The sequence below is a fragment of the Trichoderma harzianum genome (genome assembly GCF_003025095.1).
Source record: "Trichoderma harzianum CBS 226.95 unplaced genomic scaffold M431scaffold_4, whole genome shotgun sequence".
Classification (NCBI taxonomy): domain Eukaryota; kingdom Fungi; phylum Ascomycota; class Sordariomycetes; order Hypocreales; family Hypocreaceae; genus Trichoderma; species Trichoderma harzianum.
Genome location: NW_020209252.1, coordinates 2,791,175 through 2,807,458, shown reverse-complemented (window position 1 = coordinate 2,807,458; position 16,284 = coordinate 2,791,175). Strand labels below are relative to the sequence as shown.

Below are 16,284 nucleotides of genomic sequence, written 5' to 3'. Positions count from 1 at the left end.
CCGCCCATCTAATCCGATCCGATCCAACAAATGTCAAGATCATCGTGCGTGCCTATCTTTGCTTTTGTCTCATCTCAATACTTATATTCTATGAGACACTAGCTTTCACAGCACCATGGCTTCCACCGCGGACACCAAACTGGATTCTGTTCACGAAGAGCACAAAGGCAGCATTGATGGCGTCAAAATTGAGATGCCCAATGACCAACTCAAACATGGAGATCGGGCTTTGGCTCTCATTGGCAGCGAGCAAATCGAGCTTACGGAGGAAGATAGTCGTCGGATCTGTCGCAAAACGGATCGTGTCATCCTCGCCATCTTAGTCTGGGTGTATTTCCTGCAGATACTCGACAAATCCGTCCTCGGCTACGGCGCTACATACGGATTGAAGACGGATACGCATCTAACTGGAAACGAATATTCATTAGTCGGCTCTATTGCCCCGATTGCACAACTGGCATGGCAGCCCTTCTCATCCTATCTCATTGTCAAAGTCCCGCATCGAATTTTGATGCCAGCCCTTTGTTTAGGCTGGGGCATTGCGCAAGCATCAATGGCAGCTTGCCATAACTTTCGAAGCTTAATGGCTGCCCGATTCTTCCTTGGTCTTTTTGAAGCAGGTTGCCTGCCATTGTTCAGCATTATTACGAGCCAATGGTACAGACGAGCCGAGCAGCCGATTCGAGTTGCAGCGTGGTATGGCACCAATGGAGCCGCGACTATTATCGCAGCTGCTCTGTCCTATGGTCTGGGACACATTAAATCAGATCTGCTAAAAGAGTGGCAAATGTATGACTTCAACCAATCTTCTATACTCAAAATAATTGCCTCATACTTACATAATGTACTTACAGTATCTTCCTCTTTGTCGGCCTTGTCACCATCGTCTCCGCCCCATTCATCTACTGGAAGCTCGATAATGATATCCCATCCGCTCGGTTCCTAACAGATCAAGAAAAGGCACAAGCTATTGAAAGACTCCGAGCCAACCAAACAGGAACAGGAAGCCGAGAGTTCAAGTGGCAACATCTCCTCGAGGCAGCCGTGGAGCCTAAAACCTACTTGTGGATCGCCATGGCACTGCTGCTTAATGTCGGTGCGAGTGTTACCAACACATTCGGTCCCCTTATCTTAAACGGCCTGGTTTCTGATAAGTATATGACTAGTCTGCTAAATATGCCCTTTGGTGCTTTACAGACCATTGTCATCTTGCTGGCGAGTTTCTTAGCCCAAAAGGCGCGTGTCAAAGGCGTCATTCTCATGCTCTTCATGATTCCTGTTGTCGCTGGCCTAGCTGTCCTTTACTCTGTACCTCGAGATAATTCCGCAAAAGCAGCTCTTCTCGTGGGATACTATCTCCTCGCCTTTCTCTTCGGCGGAAATCCCCTTATTGTCACCTGGATCGTTGGCAATACAGCTGGCACCACGAAGAAATCTTCGATCATGAGCGTCTACAACGCCGCTAGCTCAGCTGGCAACATCATTGGACCCTTGCTCTTCAACGACAAAGACGCACCAGCCTACAAGCCCGGTCTCCGTGCTTGTTTGGCCATCTTTGTGGCCCTTGTGGCGGTTGTCGCCATCCAGTGGGCTAACCTTATCGTCCTGAACAAGCTTCAAGAAAAGAAGCGTGTGCGCAACGGCAAAAAGGCAAAGGTTGTCGATCATTCCATGGATTCAACGTATCAGACTATGGATGAGCGTAACACAGTTGAAGAGGCTGTTATTGTAGAAGAAAATACAGCTGGCACTGTAGAGTTTGCGGGAGAGGCTCGACTTGGGGAGCAGGCGTTTTTGGACCTTACGGATCGTCAAAATGACGAGTTTGTTTATATATATTGAGCGGCTATGATCTTCCTCTACTTCACCCTTTGTTTCAGCTAATATTACTCAAATGCACATATAAATGCACACGCATTAATGCTATGGACTCATTGGAGAGCGCATGTGTGACCTCAAATAAACGCGATCTCGATAAAACGCGATCTCGATAAAACGCGATCTCAGATACAGGTAACAACCAGTACTATTCGATCTACTGCAGAAGTTCCTGATACTTCGTATGTCTCTGAATTAGCATATAGAGAAAGCTCCACGACTTTTAAATATTGGTCTTGGCACTACTTACTCACGGTAGAGATCGAAGACTCGGCGCTGGCATCAGTAACATTGCATCTAGCCGCACCGTTTCTGGCTCTACTCTCGTCTAGCTCCATGCAACAGACCTTGGTTGATTTCATCAATCTGTGTACTATGAACCTGCTTAATTGACTACACTATGCTATAGCACAATCGCTCTTAGAAAATTATATCATGCCCGGCCCATCTAGTGTCAAACTGTGGCTGCACTACAAGATCATCCAGACCACCCGAGCTGTGTTCCCAATCGAAATCGGCACCAGCAAGCATTCCATCCGCCATGCTCATCGTCGAATTGCTGGCAATAAATTGTCCCAATGAATCCAAATCTCTCCACGAGAACCCGCTCAACGGGTCCATTTCCATCGTCGCCTTACCAGCGGGTGGTAAGGAAATGCCATCATGTCTGTTAACCTCGTCCATTGTCGGTGTTGGAGGCTCAGTCAAGGGATCATGACGAGAAACAGATTTGCTTGGCTGCTTCGTACAAGACTTCCTCCAGAGCAGGCGAAGTGAGGTGGCGTATCGCCGTCCGAGGCTATGCGGATTATCTGATGTTTTTTGTAGTTGTGCAATGGTGCCCTGAATGGCGCGCCGGACTCCACGATCGCCGCCATCGCTACTGATGGCACCCGCTAGCCTTGCCTATGTAATTGTCAGCACCCTACTTCTTTATGGATGCATATAGAGGATAGTAAATAAAGGGAGCCTATACCTTGAACAAAAAGACGGCAGCATAGATTACATAGAGACAGTATTTTAATGGCATGCATTTGAGACCAGCCACAGGATCGATGAAGCTGTTCAGTATGCTGAGTAGTGAATTTGCGGCGTCGATTGACTCGTATATGAATCGGGCATCCGGCTTTCCGGCAACATTAGAAAACAGCGGCCCACTGGCCTTGCCGGACCCTACTTGGGCATTTCGAGCTGCAGCCCTATTCAGGTTGGCCTGAAAAGCGAAGGCATTGATGTAGAGTCGCAAGAACTCGAATGACAACACCAAAGAGGCTTTCACAGGAGGCGTGACTGGGAGACATTAGCTACTTTCTATAATACTTCAAAGCGAGAGGAAAGAGAGACGTACAGCTGTGGTTCGCCCATGAGAGCTTCCACTTCCGAACCATTGAAGCAAAGTCATCCTGTGCGTTGGTGTCAGCAAGCGGTCAGCTACTTTATATAGTCATGGAACACTTACAATGTATCTGACATACTCTCCTCCAATATACAATTGCTGCCTGTGGCTTGTTGACGAATACAAAATGTCGTGAGCGTTACTAATTAGCTGGGTAAGCTCAAGATGGGCTTGAAATAACAGCCCCATGTTGTCTGGGCCAAGGGCTTGCTCATGCAATGTTGGAAAGTCTGCAGCGCGCAGGTGAAGAGCTGGACCAGGCCCGCGGGACCAAAATCCTTTCCCAAGCCGGATTGACACTTGTCGGTCACACATGTAGCACGCTTTATCATTGTTAATACTCCTGGGCCTGAGATGGAGAGATATTACTTTGTCACATACCTGCCCAAACAACTCGTTTCCGACTCATCTCTGCGGAAAGCTTTCCCTCGTCTGGTAATAGTGCCGTTTGCTCAAGCCTCTGCAAATACCCTAGCCTAATGGCCAAGCCCACAAGCATCCAGGCACCATGGTCTTCTTGACCACAACCGATGGCGGAATTCTCTTGAGGGCGTTGTGGCGCCCATTCTGCAAGAATAAGAAGCGCCTCCACGGAGCCAACAGATGTGGATCCGGCATAGATCAGGTTTGACATGAACGTTTCAATGTGACGAGAGCACGCATCGTACACTCTGAACCATGACGGGTCATCTTTTGAGGCGACGGTAAGAATAGCCGTCAAGAGATGGGGCTCCTTGGCGGCCCATTCGGATATCGTACCCTCTTCAAATATGGCACCATGAGCCACTGGAAAGAAAGGATGGAACTTCTCGTGATATCTATCCAGAGGATTTAGTAAGTCAATAGGCGGTCGATTGATGATTAAAAAGGTCACAGGGTGGTTACCTTTTGACAAGGTAAGACGCTTCCGAGGGCGTCAAGACCCCATCATCCAGCGGAGGATAATAACTCGTAGCTGGTCTACCGACGGTTTGCCGCATACCGTGCACAAGTCTATTATTTGAGTCAGCTTGGCCTGTAGCTTCATCTCGTTGTCTACTAGGATCCAAGTCGGCAACTTGAGCGAGAAGGTCGAGCGCGTCCGAGGGGTTCAAAAGATCGGTAGTAGCAATATGTCCTTCCAAACCATCCGAACTCGTCCTCGATTCAGCCAGCTCACGGGTGGAACCCCCCTCATCATGGCTATCCGCCTGCCAGTTGCCGGTTTGTTGTGAAGAAAGCCATCCTTGCATATCATCCGTGCCTCCTGGATGCTGGTCGGGAAGAGAATGGCTTGTTTGTCGGCTATGGTAGTCGCTGCCGTCGTCGTCGCGCGTAGCGGTAGCCGGGTCGTGGCCTTCATTGCCATGGCTGGCCGACTGGGCGATCGAATTACGAACTCCTTTGATTCTACGCCCTCCACGTCTCGACTTTGTCAGAACGCATTCCAATTGTTGCTCGACGCATCGACGACATGGAGGCACGCCAGACACTCCCGCGGAATCGCTGCTCCCCAATAAGCGTCAGTAAGCGAGGTTATTCCTGACAGGGGGGTTTGCACGCGTGTTGCCCTGTCTAGCATTTGGGATATTGTTCTGCTCACAGATCGCATCTTGTTTTGCGTGTACGGCATGAAAGACATGCACGAGAGACCCGCTTCGCCTTTGATCGTGCCATGCCAGCGGTCGGCATCCGTGTCGAGAGCAATTCCATCGGCTAACGAGACTCGTTATCAAGGGCGATAAAGAGTCTTCAATGGTGAGACCAAACGCCGCGACGAGAGAGTTTGCGGGGTGGAGCTGAATGTCAATAGCCGGCATCACGCCTCTTCAACCCCGTGGGGCGGAGCGGCAAATGGGCAAATGGGTAATTGGGCAAATGATGTCGTAAATCCCCCACCTTTTCATCTCTTCTACAGAGAGTGTGAACTTCGCCCTGGACTTAACTCGTTCTCACCTTTGTCATACCATTATTCCGGCTCGCGATTCGGACATCTGAAACACTCTTGCCTTGAGAATTCAATTGATCTGTTGAGAAAACACCAATTCCAACAATGGCTGGATCATCTTCACCAAAGCCCGGCGTCCTGATGCTCGGCATTGTTCATCATGCGAAAGCAGAGTTTGAGAAGCTCTCCGAAGTTGCGGATGTTACGGTTTGTTAATGCGCACGCTCATTGAGTTTATTCACCAATAATCTTCTCATACTAACGATTCTGGAAAAACCACAGCAAGTGACATCTGGTTCGCGTGACGAATTCATCCGCGACTGCGACAGCGGCAAGTACAACAACGTGGTCGCCATTTCGAGAACATACGACTCGGTAGCGGTGTGTCTGACTCACCAGCAAAGAAATCAACCAATTTACTAACTAAAAACTACAGATTACGGGACGATTTGACAGCGAACTCGTTTCTCACCTCCCTCCGTCAATCAGATTCATCTCCCATAATGGCGCGGGCTACGACCAAATCGATATCCAGCCGTGCACAGATAAGAGTATAGAAACCTGGAAGACTGTGATGTAGAGGAAATTCTAACTCCTTTCTTCTGCCCAGATATTTCCGTATCGAATACGCCCAAAGCTGTCGATGCTGCCACCGCAAATACCGCCATCTTTCTCATCCTTGGAGCATTACGCCGTGCCTGGATCCCCCAGCTGGCTCTCCGAGAGGGCAAGTGGCGAGGTGCGAGCCCTCTTGGTCGCGATCCCCACACACTGACACTCGGGATTCTGGGCATGGGCGGCATTGGAACTGCTACGGCTAAGCGTGCCGCTGCTCTTGGGTTTAAATTGCAATACCATAACAGGAGGCCTGTGGATAACCTGGACAAGCATTTTACTCCTCAAGAGGTCCCCAAATACGTATCCTTCCAAGAGTTGCTTCAGACTAGCGATGTCATTTCAGTTCATCTACCGTTGGGACCAGCTACTCAGGGCTTGATCGGCAAGAATGAATTCAGCTTGATGAAGGATGGTGTGATCATTGTAAACACAGCCAGAGGTGCCATCATTGATGAAGAAGCTCTAGCAACGGCCCTTGAGTCCGGTAAGGTTTGGAGCGTTGGCTTGGATGTTTACGAAAAGGAGCCCGAGATCAACCCGAAGTTAATCAGCCATCCCGGGGCTGTCTTGCTCCCTCACATTGGTACTGCGACTGTTGATACCCAGGTATGTAACCAGACACTGATATTACACCAAAGGGTTAATACTGATGATTTTAATTTTTCGCAATGTGTAGAAAGAAATGGAGGTTCTAGTGATTGACAACGTCAAGAGTGCGATTACAAAAGGAAAATTCCTTACATTGGTACCGGAACAGAAGCCTGTGTTGGCGAAAGTATAAAGAGAAGGAAAATAAACGGACTGTAGAACCATATAGCTGTCAAGCGTCAGGTTAGATGGAATTATGACTATCTAATCACATGAGTAGAATGCGAAGATCCACATGACATTATACATTATCACATGAATATAGAAGCTATGGCGCCTTTTAACGGTTGATATCAAACCATTGATCTATTTTAATCCACCAGCCAACAAGATATCCTGCCCCGTCATATATCCAGTCTTTGCGCACCTGTATCCCAACATTAATTGCGAATTCCGACATTTCCCAGCTTTGTGACCAGGGAAAAACTCACATTACTACCACATTAGCCACCTCTTCTGGCACCCCGAGTCGATGTATCGGAACGCTGCTAGCAATTGCAAGCCCGGGATCTGACTCCTTCTTTGCCTCCATGTCACATTTAGAAGTCCATGTTCTATATGCTTAGACGTTAGCTCAAAAAAAAAAAAAAAAAAAAAGCACTGTGAATACGGCTTACCGTTCTTTCGGAGTAGGAATCATTCCTGTAGAGCCGATCATGGCTGGCGAGACCTAAGGATGCGTCAGAAAGTCCAATCGCCGCAGGGGGTTAAAACGAAACCTACAATGTTGACCGTAATACCTTCTGGAGCCAGAACTGTAGCCAAGTTCAGCCCCATCGAGCTGTAATATGTTAAACCATGTTGGTCACGCACAGGCAATTTGTAGCCAGAACCTAAAGCGCAATCTCACCTCAAAGCACCCTTCGAAGCCGCGTAATGGCACCCATTCAGCCCGCCTCCCCGGCTCGCAATACTGCTTACGAGAATCACCCTTCCCCAGCCCTGTGATCGCATCCCTTCCACAGCTGACTTTGTAATGACAAACTGACTGCGAACATTGACCTCCATCATATCATCCCAGTCTTGTTCATTTATGTCCTTAACATCTCGGATGCGACGACCAATACCGGCGTTTGCAACCAGCACAGATATCGCTTTGTGCTTCTCGGCGATAGTCGGCGTAGCCAGCACCGTTGATATGAACGAGCGTGTGGATTCGCGGCACGTAAGATTGCATTGGGCGGTAACGAATAATTGTGACGGATAATCTCGTTGGAGCTCGGCGGCTAATAGTTCGGCTTGTTCCTTTGGAATTGGGTTAATCCACTGGTTGCTGGTTTGTAAAGGCATAATGTATTGTAACTTACCTTGCTAGAGGAAAAATGAAGAACAACATCGCAACCTTCGGAGGCCAATGATTTTGCACAAGCCGAGCCAATCCCACCACTTGAGAATTGAAGATGTTATGTATTAGTCTGCGGGTGCTGCATCCATGCCTTTTTCGCTATACGAACCTTGATCCTGTCACCAGCGCAAGACGGCCACGCAGGTCATTGTCAACCGATTGGAGATGAAAAGTGGTCATTGCGGTGTTCTCTCACAGCAATTCATGAGTCGTTTTAGAATTTGAACTTCAAATCCGAGGGGAGACAGAAGACCTCAGCAATGAAGAGCTAGTTTACCATTGTATGTCAAGCTATGTGGGAAATGACTCCGTATAGCCGGCGGCAATTGAAGCGGCTTTTGGTTTACGGGCCAGCTCGGCAGAGCCGAGACTAGGCGCCAGATTGTTTTGTGTGGCTTTTCAATAGAACATTAGTAGACACGTGTGGAACATTTTACTGAGCAAGTGCCCTATATTCTGTATCCCGCCACATTGGAGTTTTCAGCTTGCTGCAAAAAGCCAATCGCAACAGAGAATACCTACATTCAAAAACTCACACTCGGGACAGCTATAATGTTGATTGACTTTAAACACCAAACATTCTCACTCATATCTGTCCAGCGAAGGAACGTTAAAACCCTGAAATATCGTATCTGTGTGCTTCAAAGCTCAACGAGCCATCTGTTGATAGAGGATATATCGAGTGGAGGATCTAATGGAAAGAGAGGACACATATCTTTACAATTTGACTTCTCATATCGAATATGGTTCCAATTGGAAAGAAACAAAAATAAATGTATAAATGTTTTACAATGTTTGGAATACCTTGACAGCCTCTTCAGCTGTGACCGTAGCACTAGCGGGATTGGCACCAGTAACAATACGTCCATCTGAGATTGCAAAAGCGTCCCATGGACCTGGTGGAGGGACATCTATTGAATACACGCCATTAGCTTAACCCCTAGTCACAATGTTTAGTGGTGATTTGTGACTCACAAGTAGCACCCTCATTGACTGCATGTGACTCAATGGTAGGGCGGTTCCAACTCTTGATAGTGTCAAGGACTCCTTCTTCTTCTTCACCTTGGGTAGTAAATCCGGTGACTCTTCTGCCCGAGATTATCGACTTCGAGGTGGCTGGATCAATAATGCCTGGGAATATTGCACCGCCGTGGCAACTACCAAGAGAGATGTATTGTTAGCAGGACGATTGGATTGGACACAATATGAACTTGCCACTTACACTGTTGAAATGACTGCTCCCGAAGCATACATTTTGGAGGCAACCGCATGAAGCCCATGAGCAACAGGGTAATCAATCAAGGACGCATGACCAGCCGAAGCAAAAAATAGTCCGTACTGGGCACATTCTTCATGATTAGCAGCCTGTTATCCAAGTAACCATTACATGGTGGCATGCCTTTGCTGGATCAATGTCATTTGGCTGAAGAAGATGATCCAACTTGCTGCGAAACTCGCTGGAATGATCCTCCCATATAGCACGCTCAGAATCCGAGAGCCAATCTTTTTGCTGTGAAAGCCAGTCGGGCTGATAAGTTCCAGTTTCGGATACAAGATCAACTTCGAAACCGGCTTTTTGAAACACCTCGAATGGGTGTAATGCCTCCGTAATGAAGAGACCTATAGATGTCACATCAGACATAAGTTTAGGGCACATAATTTCGGATTGAACATACCAGTTTCTTTGCCTTCGGGATACAAGGCTGCGTGTGCCGACGTAACGGCGATCAGAGCATTCTTTGGAGGTGACATTTGGTACGAAAAGGCCGACTAGATGGAAATGTCACTGGGTAACTTAGTTGATGGTATATTATTCTTTGTTCAGGAAGATATATCACCTCCGGATTTTGATATGTGTCTTTCTTTAGTAATTTCATACCCGCATTTTCACTTAAGCTGAAAAAGACTGGCGTTGAGACCATCTAATGGAAAAGAGTAAGTGGGGGAAATCTACGATTGCGAAATTATGCAATTGTGACGGAGGCACTGGGAATATACTTTGACTACTCACTACGTCAAAGCTTGAGGGCGCTGCGGGCATATTAAGGACGCTTAGTTTGCTGAGATTGAGACCACAACCTTTCTCTAGGGTCCTTTAGCTTGATCTGAACTCTTAATCTTACGAATAATCGATCGTCAGGGAGAAAAGATGGGGATTCCGATTAGAGCGGAGCAGGTTGGAGCATTGCTTCGATAATTGTCTTTGGATCCACGTTCTTTCTTCATATTCAATGGTATGCCTTACACATACTCGACTACTTACCCGACAACCTGAATCTTGCTCAACAATACCGACGTCTTTATCGAAAGACACGTCTGCTTTCATGGTGGTGATATACTTTGGAATCTTTGGCGTTTATATAGGCCAAGAAGAGCGTAATTACCTAATAGTAGTGCTACAAAAAACAAAGAGGTTCGAATTTTGCACCACTGCTTATTCCATATGACTCTGTATTCTTAAACTAGGATAAGACTTACTGAGGCATTAACTGTTGCTATACGTAACAATTTGACAGCATCGAGACGGGAATATTTAGTTAGCGCATAAGCTTGGGTGTGGTGTAATACCGAGTAGATGGCTGTGGAGAAACAATCTGCTCGCTAATCTTGGGCGAACTTTGGCACAAGTGGAACACTAGAGTATTTGAAGCGATTGCATGCATCCGAACCAAGTTGATGGCGGCGACTTGAAGCCGATGGTTAGGTATTCGGTGCCTTGAGTGAGCCGAACCCATCCCCCCACTTCTTTCTGCGTGTAAGGAGGGGTCTTCGCTTCAAGTCAGCTCTTCGGAGATAGAGAAATCTGCTGCTCTGTGAGCAGAATCGAACCAAGGTGGTGGGGTGGATAAAGTGGATTTTGAAGGCGATGATTGGAGTAATAAGACTAAAATCTAACTGGCATTTCTTCGCGCTGGGCACATTGTACGAACATTTAATTTATAAGCTATATCGCACTGTGAATATATGAAGCCAGAGTGAAAATCTTCATGTCACTCAGTAGCATTGACCGACAGTTCACCCTATTACACCAATTGTGCACCCCTATTATGTCTTGTTTTTTTCGCCTCTAAGGCCATTCCTAGCGATTCTAACGTCCGAAATGCCAAACCTCCATACCTGTCCTCACTGTGGCCGTGATTTTAAGCGACCAGAGCATCTGCGGCGTCATTGCCGGACACGTACGCAAAGGCTTGACCCTGATAAGTAGACGTATGAACTGATTTAAAGAGCCATAGATACTAATGAAAAACCGTTCGTTTGCTTCTGTGGAGCTGCATTCTCGCGTACAGACTTGTTGCGCCGGCACGAGAAACTCACTCACCTGGCCCCTCTCGAGCCAAATAACAATCATGCCGGCGAATCTTCCACAACTACAATCCCTAGACCAACCCCTCTACAACCCTCAATGAGAGATACGCAAATCTCAGGATCATCAGTAGTTCCAAGTAATGATACGACAGGAGCTGCCGAAGGTTGAACACCAAGTTTGTGCGCCCGATGAGAATTTATGAAGCTGATCTGAGAGTAGTTGCATACGGTGATTTTACTTTCATTGATCCCCTGGATAGTCTCGAAGAATTTGTTGAAGGCATAGAATTGCCGCCGGAGTTTGTTACTTCTCCCATTTCCCTCAACATATGTTGCGATTCTGCAGCAGTACCAGAAAATCCACCATTGGAAGCAAATGTCCAAGGTAATAACGATTTTGAGCACAACAATGTCGGACCTTTGCCTTTTAGCAGACATTTACATCCACATGGTATGGCACAACCTTGAGAACTTGCAATCTCCGTCTGTTGAGAATTATCTTCAAGACTGAATACCATCTTTGAGCAAGCTGTGACGTATCTTATTATCTGGCTAAAAATATAATAGACTTTAGACTTACTGGAGCCTGTAAGCTTACAGCTCTCGAAATTACCGACAACGATATCAAGGTTCTTGAAGAGGGTCTCCGTCCATTCGGAAACATTGCCAATGATTTTACTCTCCCATCGCTCCGCACGCTCATGAGGTATATGGAAGCCTGGCGTATAGGATTATCCCGCCACTTCCCAGTCATACACTTTCCTACCTTTCGTCTAGGGAACTGCATTCCTGAACTCATTCTTGCTATAGCCGCACTCGGCGCAGTGCAGGCATTGGAAGAACATACATCCAGGAAGTTATACAAAGCGGCTAGAGCTGTGGCTTTGGAGAGATTGCAGGTCGACAGGTTCGACTCACAAGTATGTGCATGGGCTATCTAATTTGGGAGTGACTGAACAATAACCGTCATTAAGCCTAAAACCAATTCTTCCTCAGATAATATTAGTCGAATACTGAAATTGCAGTCCGCCGAAACTCTCGTTTTTCTCCTGATATATTCGACTTGGGCCCGCGATGCCTCTGTTGTTACCGAAGGATTTGAGTTACATGAGCCGATATTGCAGTACATGCGAGGAAGCGATGTTGCGAAACATGACCACTCTATCGAGCAGACCTGGATTGAGTGGGCATTATCTGAGACCGAACGCCGGATTTCCTTCCTTGCATTTTGTTTCTTCGACATTCATTCCATCATATATAATCGACCGCCATCTATATTCACCAGAGAAACTCACCTTCGACTCCCCTGCTCAGTAGAGGAGTGGCAAGCTACAGATGACCAAGAGTGGGCGGCATGTCGACAAGCGAAGCCGTCTGATCCGATTAGCTTTAAAGATGCACTTGAGTCCCTTGTGACTGCTGAGGCAGCGGGTTGGGAAACCTTACCTTGCGCTTTTGGCAATCTGATATTACTCCACGGAGTCTTGCAACGTATATATTTACAACGCCAGCTTTCATTTGGATCCAATTTGGGAGATCAAACAATCCACGAGATCCAGTATGTCACTCCGCAAACGATGCTATTACTCTGCTATATGATGACGGCGGGTCAGTAGATGAATCGTATTAACTAAATAGCAGCTTAGCACTCTCCTCGTGGGCCAGTATATGGCAGCGCGTGTCGGGTTCCGATTTACATCCAATCAGCGAGCATGGACCGATTCCTTTCACTTCTGTTGCATTTCTAACTGTAGCATATGTTCGAACTCATATGGATATAGGTCCTCATATGCTGTTGGCATCGCGTGATCCAAAAGCAGTCGCATCAGCGCTGTTTTCAATTGCTCCTTTACAACGTCATTCAAATCTTACAAGTGCTTTATTGCATGCGATTCATTCACTGAGTTTGCCAGTAGCTTTTGGCATTGAACATGTGGCTAGAAGTCAGTCAATCTTGTGGTGCTGTCAGCATGCAGTATGCGCCCTTGAGTGTGCAATTTTTCTTAGCAAGTGGCTAGAAACTATTGCTACTACACAAATGTCAAATCCTTTGGAACGTGAGTTATATTGAAATCACCACTTCCTCTCCCATAGAGGTCTCCCAGTGGGCGTATTCCATCTGTCTCTAACTCTTCGAGTTCAGCATATGAGAGCCACATACTGTCATCCGTTGAATCTGTCATCAAAGAAGCCGTTGATTCTGCAGATTGGGAGCACATGGATACACCATCCTGGTTTCAAAGTCCCCGGCATATGGGCATAGCTGTGTTGAAAGTATGGTCGAAGATCTTCAGTGAGAAATCTGCATGGGCAATCACAGTGCACGTTGGCGAATGTCTAAATGAATTCGCGGGAATGTATGAGAGATCATTCCAGCATATGACATAGGCTCATGAGTAAATCTTACCTATTTGTAATGATATCTCAGAACTAGACTAATTCCTTTATTCAACATCGATGCAAACTTTCCCGATATGTTGACCCTCCGACAAATATTTATAAGCAGCCCTCACACCCTCTTCAGTAAATGAAAATGTCTTCTCCACCGGAATGTCCAAGTTGTGAGAACCAACAAAGCGCACGCATTCTTCAAGCAATTGCTTCGACCCGACAGTAATTCCCCGAACGATGCAGCCTTTGGACAGGGCAAGACCAGCTACATCTGGCATGTCCTCTTGCTTGGCGGTAGATAAGAAGCCTATGATGGATATCACGCCCCCACAGGCGATGCAGTCAATACTTTGTTTAATCGTACCAGATCCACCATTCTCAAAAATATAGTCAACGCCATTTCCTTGGGTGATATTTTGCACTTCTTGAGCCCATTCTGGATGGACTTTGTAGTTAATGGTGTGATCAACGCCATATTTCTCTTTCACATAGGCTAGCTTTTCATCGCTAGATGAGGTACTAATAATTATTAGCACACTACAGTACCTAGTATCAGTCAGTAAAAGAGTCCTTACATAATTGTTTTTGCTCCCGCTGCTTTAGCCAAGACTAATCCGGTGATAGAAACGCCGCCCGTGCCTGTGTTCAGATTGGTTGAGTACACTCCTTTGTAAGATATTGGTCAGCATATTCACCTTGGAACAGTACAGTTTGGCCTGGCTTCAAAGGAACATTTCCATAAAGAGCGTTCCAAGCGGTGGTGCCGGTACAAACAAGTGCAGCCCACTGTGAAGCTTTCAAGGAAGACTCTTTAGGAACCTTAATAACCGAGTCCGCGTTGATAGGCAAGTAATTCCGAAGAACGCCGTCCACTGGACCGCCTAAGCCACCGTACCAATCTTTCATTGGGCCATATAAATTGCGCGGGTTGAAGTTTATGATAACCGGATCGCCTATAGTAAATCCTTGGACATTAGGTCCGATTTCAACGATTTCCCCAGCTGCATCCGAAACAGGGATCACATTGTCTTTGACGGGAAATGGGTATCGAGAAGTAGCGATGGCTAAGTCTCGAAAGTTCAGCGCAACACTGCGAACCTTGACAAGAACTTCATAAGCTGCAGCCTTAGGTATCTCCTCTGTAGACGTGGTAAAGTCGACAATACTATGCCGGCTTTGTAAACGAAAAACGGTTTGCTTGGAGGCCATAATGTAAGTTAGTGTGGATATATAGTTGTAAGTGAATATTGACAAATATGATACTCGCTGAGACTTCGCTTCTTATTATATAGGCAGAGAATAAAGGAATTGCCCTTCCTTGACATTACAAGAATATCTAGCCTAAGTGTAACATGCAGTCTAGTGGTGTTTGGGGCTATTGGGGCTTGTTGGGGCTGTTGGAGCTGTTGGAGCGTTTGGAGCTTTGGGTGGAGTGATCTGTAGGAACCTATGTACAGTAGGTTATGCCCCATATTATAGTGCAGAATATGAATTTTAGAGTGGAGTTGTTGGGGCTGTTGGGGCTGTTGGAGCTGCTAGAGTAATGCGCACCGTAAATGTTAGAATGTACCACCAGTTCGATTTACTCGTTGTTCTTCAAGTTGTTTTCTCTTTTCTAAAAGCGTTTCTGTTTTAGTGTAGCATAATACATAGTTACTGTTTCTCTCGAGGGAATAAATGCTCTATCCGTAAAGATTTGAGAGTGAACTGCACGACCTCGGAGTACTTCGCCTATCAAGGAATAATGTACTTTGCCAAAGATGCATTCTGACGTAACTTTAAGTGACATATGTGACAAGCCGACTGCAATTATTCGACAGATGTAGTTAGGAATGTTGACAATGACACTATTAGGCACGGGCCTGGCATTGAAAATTATGATCTATGTATAGTATAACTTCTCATCATAATAATAATGCGCTGGTAAACTAGTTGACTTCGACGACACCTCAAGCCATATGATACCATTAGTGTCATGGGATTGCAACCGACGGATCGGGCCTTGGTAAACTAAACAGGGATGAGTGTGCACGCCTCAAGTGGCTGACACATTAGTCGGCCATCTGGTGCATGATCGCCTCCCTAAGTCGGACCACATACTACGCGTCCACCCGTGCTAAAGGGCCACCCATTTACACCAAAACTCACAGTTTTTAAAAAAATCATACTTAATTAGAGAAAATAAGTATAAATATAAAAAATATTATTTTATATATATAATTACTAATATTATATGATAAAATACAATTTATTTTAATTTTATGATTATATAATGTGTCATATAAATGTAAAAATAATATAGTAAATTTGTTAGTGTTTATATGTAATTTCTATGTAAATCTTAACAATAATAGATTTCTATATATTTATTATAACATTGATTATTAGTAGAAAATAATAATATTTTTGTAATAATATATATATAAGCTTTTTATATTAAAATATTTATTTATAATATCTAGTAATGCGGTTGCTATTAATAGTTTTATAAAAGCCTATGGAAATTTGTATGGAAATGGCCCTTTTCCCCGTGTGGCCCTTTAGTATGTGGTCTGACTTATCAGACCGGAGATGCATCCTATTGTTTTCTTCTCGCTGAAAATCAGGGGCAGCATCATAGAGTAGGTCTTTAAAATGCTTTGTTATATTGCTTCAATTGGAATGGTGGACTGGAGACTGCCTTCCCTTGCATTTGGAATGCGATTGTCTTTACTTCACTCCGGCAAGCTTCTCTAATTCTTTCGATCGGGGCTGATGGGATCCCAACATATA

At 45.8% G+C, this 16,284-nt stretch overlaps 7 protein-coding genes across 7 annotated transcripts; 3 read left to right on the top strand and 4 right to left on the bottom strand.

Annotated features, from left to right (window-relative positions):
- Window positions 1-68: 68 nt before the first annotated feature.
- M431DRAFT_112954 (hypothetical protein) lies at window positions 69-1,910 on the top strand. The gene is made up of 2 exons (XM_024911859.1): window positions 69-789; window positions 855-1,910. The coding sequence occupies exons 1-2, from the start codon at window positions 116-118 to the stop codon at window positions 1,840-1,842; spliced, it is 1,662 nt and encodes a 553-aa protein (XP_024776895.1). The 5' UTR covers window positions 69-115; the 3' UTR covers window positions 1,843-1,910.
- Window positions 1,911-2,298: 388 nt separating this feature from the next.
- M431DRAFT_4285 (hypothetical protein) lies at window positions 2,299-4,886 on the bottom strand (the record flags this gene model as incomplete). The annotated part of the gene is made up of 7 exons (XM_024915080.1): window positions 2,299-2,784; window positions 2,855-3,168; window positions 3,227-3,281; window positions 3,338-3,597; window positions 3,656-4,092; window positions 4,160-4,759; window positions 4,882-4,886. 7 exons carry the CDS (start codon window positions 4,884-4,886, stop codon window positions 2,299-2,301), a joined length of 2,157 nt encoding a protein of 718 aa, XP_024776894.1.
- Window positions 4,887-5,306: 420 nt separating this feature from the next.
- M431DRAFT_80798 (hypothetical protein) lies at window positions 5,307-6,600 on the top strand (the record flags this gene model as incomplete). The annotated part of the gene is made up of 5 exons (XM_024922979.1): window positions 5,307-5,408; window positions 5,484-5,582; window positions 5,638-5,752; window positions 5,812-6,425; window positions 6,496-6,600. The coding sequence occupies 5 exons, from the start codon at window positions 5,307-5,309 to the stop codon at window positions 6,598-6,600; spliced, it is 1,035 nt and encodes a 344-aa protein (XP_024776893.1).
- Window positions 6,601-6,894: 294 nt separating this feature from the next.
- Window positions 6,895-7,992, bottom strand: M431DRAFT_79945 (hypothetical protein; the record flags this gene model as incomplete). Its single annotated transcript, XM_024922882.1, has 6 exons — window positions 6,895-7,021; window positions 7,085-7,137; window positions 7,191-7,248; window positions 7,318-7,712; window positions 7,775-7,853; window positions 7,922-7,992. The coding sequence occupies 6 exons, from the start codon at window positions 7,990-7,992 to the stop codon at window positions 6,895-6,897; spliced, it is 783 nt and encodes a 260-aa protein (XP_024776892.1).
- Window positions 7,993-8,265: 273 nt separating this feature from the next.
- On the bottom strand, window positions 8,266-9,611 carry M431DRAFT_506936 (hypothetical protein). Its single transcript, XM_024918892.1, has 5 exons — window positions 9,489-9,611; window positions 9,212-9,432; window positions 9,035-9,150; window positions 8,788-8,969; window positions 8,266-8,723 (listed from the first exon to the last, which is right to left on the bottom strand). The coding sequence occupies exons 1-5, from the start codon at window positions 9,562-9,564 to the stop codon at window positions 8,599-8,601; spliced, it is 720 nt and encodes a 239-aa protein (XP_024776891.1). The 5' UTR covers window positions 9,565-9,611; the 3' UTR covers window positions 8,266-8,598.
- Window positions 9,612-11,310: 1,699 nt separating this feature from the next.
- M431DRAFT_480804 (hypothetical protein) lies at window positions 11,311-13,509 on the top strand (the record flags this gene model as incomplete). The annotated part of the gene is made up of 5 exons (XM_024915904.1): window positions 11,311-11,572; window positions 11,689-12,041; window positions 12,147-12,679; window positions 12,787-13,178; window positions 13,265-13,509. The coding sequence occupies 5 exons, from the start codon at window positions 11,311-11,313 to the stop codon at window positions 13,507-13,509; spliced, it is 1,785 nt and encodes a 594-aa protein (XP_024776890.1).
- On the bottom strand, window positions 13,313-14,929 carry M431DRAFT_506933 (hypothetical protein). Its single transcript, XM_024918891.1, has 4 exons — window positions 14,208-14,929; window positions 14,088-14,151; window positions 13,529-14,031; window positions 13,313-13,458 (listed from the first exon to the last, which is right to left on the bottom strand). The coding sequence occupies exons 1-3, from the start codon at window positions 14,719-14,721 to the stop codon at window positions 13,566-13,568; spliced, it is 1,044 nt and encodes a 347-aa protein (XP_024776889.1). The 5' UTR covers window positions 14,722-14,929; the 3' UTR covers window positions 13,313-13,458; window positions 13,529-13,565.
- Between the last annotated feature and the right edge of the window lie 1,355 nt (window positions 14,930-16,284).